The 10,361-nt window shown below is 42.5% G+C and overlaps 1 protein-coding gene and 1 non-coding gene across 3 annotated transcripts in view; both read right to left on the bottom strand.

The window, feature by feature from the left end:
* TOMM20 (translocase of outer mitochondrial membrane 20) overlaps positions 1 to 6,793 on the bottom strand; it is a 34,557-nt gene extending 27,764 nt beyond the window's left edge. The window contains exons 1-2 of one of the 2 annotated variants that reach the window (XM_040464934.1): positions 6,529 to 6,793; positions 1,196 to 1,242 (exon numbers count right to left, since the gene is read on the bottom strand). In XM_040464934.1, coding sequence (XP_040320868.1) covers positions 1,196 to 1,242; positions 6,529 to 6,649 — 168 coding nt within the window. In that variant the 5' untranslated portion in view covers positions 6,650 to 6,793. The remainder of the gene's footprint in view (positions 1 to 1,195; positions 1,243 to 6,528) is intronic. The other variant, XM_040464933.1, reaches the window with a different exon arrangement.
* Positions 5,974 to 6,108, bottom strand: LOC121023263 (small nucleolar RNA SNORA14). The gene has a single exon (XR_005787328.1). It is a non-coding gene; the product is annotated as a small nucleolar RNA SNORA14 (small nucleolar RNA).
* Positions 6,794 to 10,361: the final 3,568 nt, after the last annotated feature.

The following is a 10,361-nucleotide window of genomic DNA, read 5'->3' as shown; positions in this document are numbered from 1 at the left end:
AAAAAAAAAAAAAAAAAAAAAAAAAAAAAAAAAAAAAAAAAGGCCTGTTTTATTTAAAAACCTAGACTTCTATTACTGGGAGTTTTTGATTCCTGACTTCTATACATTCTCATTACCAACAAACACACAAAAAATTTAAATTTCTGAAAGTAGAGGCATCTTTCATCAACCAGCCCAACACAGGCAAGAATGTGATTACACCTGAATCTGAAAATACACAGGGTGCATGTGTCTAACCTACTTTCTCATGTCGAGACAAAAAAGGTTACTGAAATATTATGAACATACTACGTATTTCAGAAAGGGAGTCTGGACGTAATGGAACAAAGGGGCCACCTCTCAGTTTCACTTCCCTATCATCATGTCCAGTCTTTTAGCTATGTTGGGATTACTCAATTGTATCACAACAACAAAATATAACAGTTATGGATTTCATTTTTCCTTGCTCCAACTTGGTATTTTTTTCTTTTCTTTTTCTTTTTTTCCAACTTGCTTTAAAAAGAACCACTACTGATCCAGTAGTCCAAGTCCTGGGAATCCAAGCAATGGAACTAATTCTAATAAAAAAGAAAAGGTATATGAGGTATATGTGCAATGACTAACATTTACTGACTTGACTTACACATGTCACAGAACATTTTTTTATCAAGCAGAGAAACCTATGTAGTCATTAAAAATAATCATGAACACAGGATCTATGAAAAGAAAAAAGTAGAAAGATTTATATCTATATGTACATATTACATCAAGGTAAAAATGTGCCACACGGTGGGATTCTGGATCAGAGGCTATGAATAATCCTATATAACTTCTGAAAACAAATAGCATGTGGTTCTTTTAAAGGAAGCTGAACAAAGGAAAATTAATAATTAATGTTGTATTGTATTATTCTGAAGCAGCTGAGTGAGAAAGTTTGAACCTTTTGGTAGAATTGTTTTCTGGAGAGTATCATCTTATTGCCCCTTAAATATTGCTCATGTAATAAACTGTCTGCGGTTAGGGCCAACAGGGAGGAAATGATGATGGACCGGATAATCTGCAGTTGAACTGACTTAACTATTCCGAGAAACAACAAATTGTATTTTAAAATAAAAAAATCAACGCCTGTTATCAACTAGCTTTCTCAAAATACACATTTCAAGTGAGGTATGAAGTATATTATACAACCTAAACAAAAAAACAGATTAAGTATTACCTTGGAAAGTCCAGCTCTCTCCTTGGCAAGCTTTTGTTTCTTTCGTCCTGCAAGACATGGAATATTTTCACTTTATCATCATTAAAATGGGAATCAAAAGAAGTCAAACTGCTGTGACAGTCATATATGCTATTTGCAAAACATCCCTGAGTAGGGCTCTCCTATATTCTCCTGTCTCCTTGTGATTTGTCAAGGTCTTATAAATAGTTCTGGTCAATGAGCTATGGACAATGTGACATTTCTGAGCAAGAGCTTTTTCCTTCCCTCTGGGGCACCAAGATCAGCAATTTTCAAGACAGACAGTTGTAAGAGCTGATTAATTAAATACCACAAGCAGAGCAAGCGCCCCCCCCCCCCGCCTATACAGGACATGAAACACAAGCAAGAATTAAGCCACTGCTGTTAGAACGTATTATAACTGAAATATAACAGATTTAATCTTCACTGCATGCTGAAAGCTATCTGACATTCCTAAATGGGAAAAAAGAGGGGGTAAGAAGACAGTGTTCAGAAATGCACTGCAAAATTCTTAACTACTGCTGGCTGGTTAAGGAAAAAAACCACTGCTGGGGAGCCTGGGTGGCTCAGTCGGTGAAGCGTCTGACTTTAGCTCAGGTCATGATCTCACAGTTCATGAGTTCAAGCCCCCTGTGGGGCTCTGTGCCTACAGCTCAGAGCCCGGGACCTGCTTCAGATTCTGTGTCTCCCCCCGCCCTCCCCTCCCATGCTCACACTCTGTCTCTTTCTCAAAATTAAACACTGGAAAAAAAATAAAAGAAAAAAACTTCTGCCTACACTCTGGAAGTTGTTTTGTTTCTTTGTCTTGTTTTTGATATGAAAAGGCAATACTACCTATCTCAGAACCAAGTGATGTTTAAAATCTTAATCATCAGTTAGTCAACCCTTAAGCCAAATCAATAAAGGACACCAACGGTATTTTAAATTGCTATTTAATTATATACTCCACATGAAGGAGTGTTAGCACAGAGGAAGCACTAGCTTTGCTTCTACCCCAGCTCTTCTCGCTACTAGTGTGACCCAGGACAAGTTACAGGAACCCGTACCCCACTTTCTCCGCATGTAAAACTGGTCTAGAACAGTACATGCTTCACAGCGTTCTTGTGAAGATTAAATGAGTTAATGCATGTAAAATATTTCTTAACTGTGTCCGGTTTATCACGTGCCACACGAGGAGTTGGTAATGAACGACCTCAGTATGCATGTGGTACCGAGATAGTTCGACACCAGCTCCTCAGCTTAGGAGTTGTGCCATGCTGCATTACTAATCATTAAAACGACCGGTAACATGGAGACTGTGGCAGAGCTAAGAAAGGTAAGACTCAAATGCTTATTATGTGGGTGATCTTTGGCAAATAAATCTCTTAACTCTGCAAAGATAAGGCATGTTTAATCTTACTACTACGAGGAACAAAAGCCATAAAAGACAAGCAAATGTCCTCTGAAAACCTTAGTGTTCTATAAATCCAAGTCTAATCAGTGCATGACTGAAGAGGTAGTGACCTGTTTGCCTAACTGCAGGGAGATGGGTTAATTTACTGTGGTCCAGGAAATTTCTTATCTCCCCTTACAAACTGGGTTTAACCACACCAGTAGCTCTTGCCAACTCTAGCCCCCAGTGTACCTAAAGTGCTACAACTCTAAGAGTTAAATACAATTCTAGCAGTTTCAACAAAACAATATAGGTTAAATAAGCTGATCTTGTATGTAAACTTGAAGACAGTCCATCGCTTCCTGGCCTTTTGGCTAAGATCAAGTGAAGACAGCCCATTTTTCTTTTTTTTAAATGTTTATTCATTTTGAGGGAGAGAGAGTACACACATGCGCACACACAAACGGGGGAGGGGGAAGAGGGAGGAAGGGAGAATCCCAAGCAGGCTCCACCTTGTCAGGCAGGGCTCAGATCTCAAGGAAGTGTGAGATCACGACCGAAGCCAAAATCAAGAGTGGGACCCTTAACCAACCGAGCCACCCCTGCTGAGCCACCCAGCCGTCCCCCGTGTGTCTGTCTTTAGGCAGAAAATAATGAATACCGTGCTATATCAAGTAATTACTAAACATCACCAGTGCTGGATGGAGATTGCCACGACCAGAAGAGGAGTGGAAGACTGCACAGAAGAGCCAGACATGAAGACAAAGGAACACTCAGATGTGAAGGGTAAGCACTCAGTAAGTTTTAGATGCCACACGCCAGACACTATTCTAAGTATCAACTGGCTTACCTACTCCTCAGGAACACTAAGACAGGTATGATTAGCATTTCCACTTGAGAAAATTTACCAAGGTCACAACTAATAACTGGCGGAGGGGCAATTCAAAAGCAAGCAGCTGAAGTTCAGAACGTGTGTACTCAAACACTACCCTGTATTGCCTCTATATGCTGGCGAGAAGTCGTTAAGAGTGGCGACAATACTGACTCCATCTTTGGCCTTCCGTCTTGTTCAAGCTCACTGGATGACCTCTCCTGGGACTGTGTGTTCCTGGACCCTTGGAGATTAATGCACGTGCCTCAGAAAGGCCCAAGGTGAGGACTGGGGAAGGCTTTTTCTTGGCCCCCCCCACGAATCTGAGAGAGAGAACATAGTCTTTCTCCTTCCTGACGCACACGTAGTGCCACAATATATAATTAAAGGTTAGCTGTCATTTAGGTCAATGCAAACGCTTTGAGATGCATGCGAACCCTTCGATCTTGCAACAATGCTCTTCTGCTAGTCTCTTCACTCTATACAATCTGCGGACGAAGGTCTGGACTTTGCGGGGGAAAATCTGCAGCCGGATCACCATCTGACTCCCCCCACCCCGTTAAGTTATGCTGAATGAAACTGTAAACCCATGGGGTCACCTGCTTGATTTTCCAGTTTCAAAGTGCCTTCTCAGTTTGCAGAACAACTCTACTGTCCCTCCTCTACCTTCTACCAGACGTGAAGACATTCCCATAAAAAAATAAAAGGTACCTCAGAAATGAACAAGGCAAGTTTGTGGAATAAACAGGTACATCCAGTTTGCTAAGCCAGAATTTATGAAAAATGACAAAAATAACGAAACCCAGTAGAGAGGAACTTGTTTTCCATTACTATCCAATCTTATAGTTGCTTTTTTTTAATAGGATGGAGAGGAGTGATTGTCGTTGCATGTCTGACTGATACAATTACCAATTTTAAGACGGATTAGTTCCTTTAAATTTCTACCGGTAAGATTCTAGCTTTAGTTTCTTGAGACCATTTAATTGTCACCTTATCAGTACATAATACTATCTCTATGATAAAGGGAAAGATGGTAAGGGCCTGAAAAATCATGGGAGTTACACATTCAGCAAGCAAATTCAGCCCTTGACTCAGTATTTACTAGAAATTAGTCCCAAGTGCTACTGTGTAAACCTAACAAGTTAAAAGAGACTATCTCGGGGCGCCTGGGTGGCGCAGTCGGTTGAGCGTCCGACTTCAGCCAGGTCACGATCTCGCGGTCCGGGAGTTCGAGCCCCGCGTCGGGCTCTGGGCTGATGGCTCGGAGCCTGGAGCCTGTTTCCGATTCTCTGTCTCCCTCTCTCTCTGCCCCTCCCCCGTTCATGCTCTGTCTCTCTCTGTCCCAAAAATAAATAAACGTTGAAAAAAAAAATTTTTAAAAGAGACTATCTACTTTTAAAAATACACGTAAAACAGGAACTTACAGATTGCAGAATTACTCTGAATATAAGTTTTACTTCCTAAAGAAAATGTCAAATAATAATTACATTCATAAACAATCTCTAGCATCTATCAGTTACCATGTGCCAGGGACTGTACTAAACTCCGTATGTATTATAACATTTGACAGAAGAGGGACACTAAAGCTTTAAGTCGGTTGCCCAAGGTTACTCAGCTAATAATTCAACTGACCACTAAGATCAGTGTAGACCATTGCTAATGCTAGAAAAAAAATTGTGGATTGAAGATGATGGAAAAGGGATTATGAAAATAATCTCTCAATTTGTCTAGAAGGACGGCTTTTGTGATTTCTTCGGCCAAAAATTAGTTTTCTCAAGGTTTCTAATAGGATTGCAGTGTTTCCAAAGTAAGAAAGGATTAATCTACTACTCTTTATAGAGCTCTGTAGCCATACCATCACCACCATGCATCCAACTATTACTGAAATGGAAACTACAAGAAAATAATCTGAATTTCTAGTGAATGTTTACAGCCAGCCTTTGCAGAGGGGCTTTCTCTGGGTCAGGAATGATGGTGGGCACTTCAAACATCTCAATCTTCACAAGAACCACCAGGGGCAGGTGGCATCACCTGATTTTACCAACTAAGAAAATTAAGATTCGGAAAGCCCAAATTATGCAGCTGATGTGTAACTAACCTGGGCCTGGAAAACTGAGTTTCTGAATCCAAAATGGCACCCTCCCCATCTATCTAACTGTAAATAAAATAAATTCTCTGTATCCTTCCCTCCTAAAACAGAAGACAGCTGGAATTAGGTGTCATATTGTAGATGGTACAAGATCATCTTCTAGCCCCAAGAGGGCAGGTCACTAGCCACGTGGGGCACTGAACACGAGACAACCTGCTACAGCTTAATCAAACAGTAAGTGTGAAATAGACTAATCATTTCTTCCTACATTCTGGGCTTTAATTTTTAGAAAGCGTTTTGACTGAACAACCCAGAAAAGTTACAAAAATATTTCTTATTGCTACAAATTTACTCTTGGAGGCCTTCGGAATTCAAAGATCACAAAGGTTTTGGTGGCACGACCTCCCTCGTTGTAAATGTCTCGTAAAAGATGTCGCAGGTATGAAATAAGACTGAGCCACAGGAGAAGCGCAGCCCTTTGGACTCCCCTGCAATTTCTATAGCATTCACTCATATCTTGGAAGCATTTTCAGGAAAGCTACCAAGAGGGTTTAAGAATGCAGCAGCGATACGGGTGCATTTGCGGAGCCAAGTTTCAAGCACAATTTCGCAAAATACAAATCACACGACTCTCCAGTTACGAATAGAGGTTTAAACAGGTGAACTGCAAAAGGAGGGGCCCCCCCCCCCATCATAACACAAACCAGAGTGCATTCATACGGCAAATGTTTGGGGAAGATAAAATGGGAAAAATCGTCCCTCCAAAATGGAGGCAATCATGCGGGGCCCCAGAGGCAGAAGCGGCACCGGGAGCGCGCAGCCGGCGCCGCCGCCTTTTTCCGCCTGGGAGGCCCGCGGCCACCCTGCACCCCCGACGCCCCCCGCACCCCCGACACCCTCCACACCCCCGCGCGCGGTAGCGAGGAGCAAGCAGGCGGAGGCGGGGAGAGGCTGCAGGCCCCGTGCCGAGGGAACCCACTCACGTTCTCGAAGCCTGTTCTTGAAGTTGGGGTCACTTCGTCTCTTGCGGTCGAAGTAAATGCAATACCCGATAAAAAGAGCCCCGCAGACACCGGCGGCGATGGCGCTGTTCCGGCCCACCATCTTCTCTCGACCGAGGAGCAGGAGCGAGCGCCGCGGCGTCGGGCCCCGCGTAGAAGCAGTTGGCCGAGAACCCTCACAGCGGACCGCGCCGCTGCGACCTGTCGCTCGCCGCGAGGGACGCGGAAAGGCCGAGAGCACGCACTTCCGGCCCCAGCCTGCGAGGCCCTCGGGAGTGTCCGCGGCAGTGCCTGAAGAGCAGCGCCGGAGCCGCTTCTGCGCCTGCGCAGGGGGCCTAAACGCAGTCGCCTAGGCGCCTCCGGGTGGGGTGTGCGGTGGTGTCAGCGTTTTGCGAGTGACCTCGCACTTCCGGTAGAGCCGCTGAGCGTGACGTCGCGAAGGCGGCGCGTGGTCGTCAGTCACATACTCAAAAGATTGTAGCGGACTTCTTTGCTTGTGCCAAAGATGGAAGGGAGTGGTGACAAATGCTTCGTGTTACTGTTGTGTAATATAGACAACCTGTGACTCGTTTGAATTGAACTGAACTTGCTTTTCAAGTTGTCACAATATGCTGTACAGCGAGCAACATAATCTAGTGATTCAGGGTTGAATGAATATTACAATATAACCTTGGAAGAAAATTTCGCTGGTTCCTGGAAAAACAATGAATAAAAAAGATGAAAGATGGGAATGCAAGCTGGTGCAGCCGCTCTGGAAGGCATTATGGAGGTTCCTCAAAAAACTAAAAATAGAATTACCCTATGACCCCAGCAATTGCACTGCTAGGGATTTATCCAAGGGATACAGGTGTGCTGTTTCGAAGGGACACAGGCACCCCGATGTTTATAGCAGCACTATCAGCAATAGCCAAAGTATGGAAAGAGCCCAAAGGTCCATTGATGGATGAATGGATAAAGAAGATGTGGTATAGACCATGGAGTCGAAAAAGAATGAAATCTTGCCATTTGCAACTACATGGATGGAACTGGAGGGTATTATGCTAAGTGAAATTAGAGAAAGACAAATCATATGACTTCACTCATATGAGGAGTTTAAGAGACAAAACAGATGAACATAAGGGAAGGGAAACAAAAATAATATAAAAACAGGGAGGGGGAGAAAACTGAGGGTTATGGGAGGGGCTGTGGGAGGGGTTGTGGGAGGGGGGATGGGCTAAATGGGTAAGGGGAACTAAGGAAACTACTTCTGAAATCATTGTTGCACTGTATGCTAATTTGGATGTAAATTAAAAAAAAAAAAGTTAAAAAAATGAAATAACATGGGATGCTAAATAGCCACACGCTCAGGATTAGAAATAAAGTGTAATACATGGGATGTTCATAAAATTTTAGGGATGAATGAAAATTTAAACTTTGAGCATAGTGAAATGGCCCACTATTATTTGCCTAATGTTTATATACTATGTAAACATACTGGAAGAAACTTACAAAACTAAATAGTGTATATTCAGAACATTATTTTGTGTGATAAAAATTTTCAAAGAAAAAGGAATTGATCTAAAAAAAGGTGAAAGAAAATTGAAAACATGAGTTGTCTTACAATCACTGGAAACATTATATGTAGTAGTTTAAAGACACAAAACCTTGGTTAGGAAGACATTAAATAACTATAAATTGAGAGGGGTAGAAGAGAGAAGGGACCTTCAGGGTTGTGTCATAAGAATGTGGCTGCCTCTGTCCGCAGTCATAGAAAGAGGGCCTCTTGAACCCTGGGAGTGACAGCGATGTCTCTTACTCAAGGTGAGCCCTGGCAGTTTATGCTAAGGAGTCCACTCTGATGGGGGCTAGCCAGGCCAGGAAGACCAACCATGTGGTTAGAGGGTTGAGGCTTTGATCCAGGTAATACCACCCCTACCTCTGGGAAGGTCAGGGGGTTGGAGCAGAGGCGAGCTGAAGATTGAAATGGTCTACATAATGAAACCCAAATAAATACTCAGGACCCAGAAGCAGGTGAGCCTCCCATGTTGACAATACACTGTGTAATTCTACACCAATGTGCCATGTGCTAGGAGAGTGAGGTGTTCTGACTCCATAGGGAGGGGACAACAGAAGCTTCATCTGTGGGACTCTCCCAGACCTCTCCCTGTGCGTCTTTCCCTTTGGCTGGTTTGTTTGTATTTTTTTCTTTCTTTCTTTCTTTTTCTTTTTCTTCTTTTTTTTTTCTTTCTTTTCCTTTATTTTTCTTTCTCTCATTCTTTTTTCTTTCTTTCTTTCTTTCTTTCTTTCTTTCTTTCTTTCTTTCTTTCTTTCTTTCTTTCTTTCTTCTTTCTTTCTGCTATAATAAAACTGTAATCATAATGGGGTGCCTTACTGGCTCAGTCAGGGGTGCATAGGACTCTTGATCTTCCGCTTGTGAGTTCCAGCCCCATGTTGGGTGTAGAGATTAAATAAATAAAATTTTTAAAAATTAAGTATACCATGTTCCTGAGTTCAGTCCTTATAGCCAATTATTGAATGTGAGGTGGTAGTGGGAACCCCCAAACTAGCAGCAAGCTGGTCATAAGAGAGTGATCTGGAGACACAACCCCCGCCCCCCAACTTTTGTCTGCTGTCTGAAGGCAGTCTTGTGGGAGACTGTGCTCAACCTACGAAGTTTGGCCTAACTCTGGGTCATTGGTGTCAGAAGTTATTGTAAGGGTACTTATGCAAGGTTAGGGCTAGAGCCCCTAACCTAACTTAGGAATTCAGGAAAGCCCTTTTGCTTAAGTGATGATGAATTTGATACCCCAATGCAAGACCGGAAATAGGACCAAAGTTATGTATGCATTACCTGGACTTGGGTAGAGAGGGAAGGGTATGGAGATGCATTATGTACCAAAGATAGTAATTGAGATTTACACACAAGAGAATAACACAAAAAGCTTTTCTTTATGTGCTGCACACATACGTTCTGATTTTTCCTGTTCCAAAATTTGCCAGTGACCCTCAGCTGTTAAGAGGTATATCCTGAGCCTCAGATGTGTTGGAACAGAAAAGACTCGTCCAAGGCCACACAGATGACATGAGGCCTAGAACTTTCCTCTCTTGAAAACTTGAACAGACTACACGGCCATTAGATTATGACTCCGGAATGAACAAAGAGTTATTCCTGTGTTGTGCATAGTAAACATGGTGTAAATGTTCAGGTCACTACTATGAGGTTCAATATACCAGGCAACATGTTTATACAAAGTACAGTTAGAGCAACATCTTTGCTTTATTCCTTAACCATTCTACATTCTAAAACACCTGTTGTAAAATGCAAGCATAGAATCCTAAAATAGAAACAGCCTGGAATCCCCTATGCACTTGTTTGTGAGTGAGATCATTAGCGGGTTGTGGAATACCCTTAGTGGATCATAACTGGTGTTTTTAATTTTTTTTTAATGTTTATTTATTTTTGAGAGACAGAGAGAGAGAGCATGAGTAGGACAGGGGCAGAAAGAGAGGAAGACACAGAATATGAAGCAGGCTCCAGGCTCTGAGCTGTCAGCACAGAGCCTGACAGGGGGCTGGAACTCAGGAAACTGGGAGATTGTGACCTGGGCCAAAGTCGGATGATGCTTAACTGACTGAGCCACCCAGGCATCCCACAACTGGTGTTTTTAAAAAATAGAATTTAAATATCAGAAAATGACACGTATAGTAACGACCAGTAATGTCATGTGAAACTTTCATGTCAGTTAAATATATCCATCTGTGTACTGGTCACAGAGCAAAGTTAAAGCCCCTTATTTCATCCATCAAGATATTTAGATAAAGAGGCTGAGAGGCTT

Source organism: Herpailurus yagouaroundi, unplaced genomic scaffold, assembly GCF_014898765.1.
Source record: "Herpailurus yagouaroundi ecotype Mexico unplaced genomic scaffold, PumYag 530, whole genome shotgun sequence".
Classification (NCBI taxonomy): domain Eukaryota; kingdom Metazoa; phylum Chordata; class Mammalia; order Carnivora; family Felidae; genus Herpailurus; species Herpailurus yagouaroundi.
Note: the sequence above shows the minus strand (reverse complement) of the source record. Positions and strands in the feature narration are given on the sequence as shown.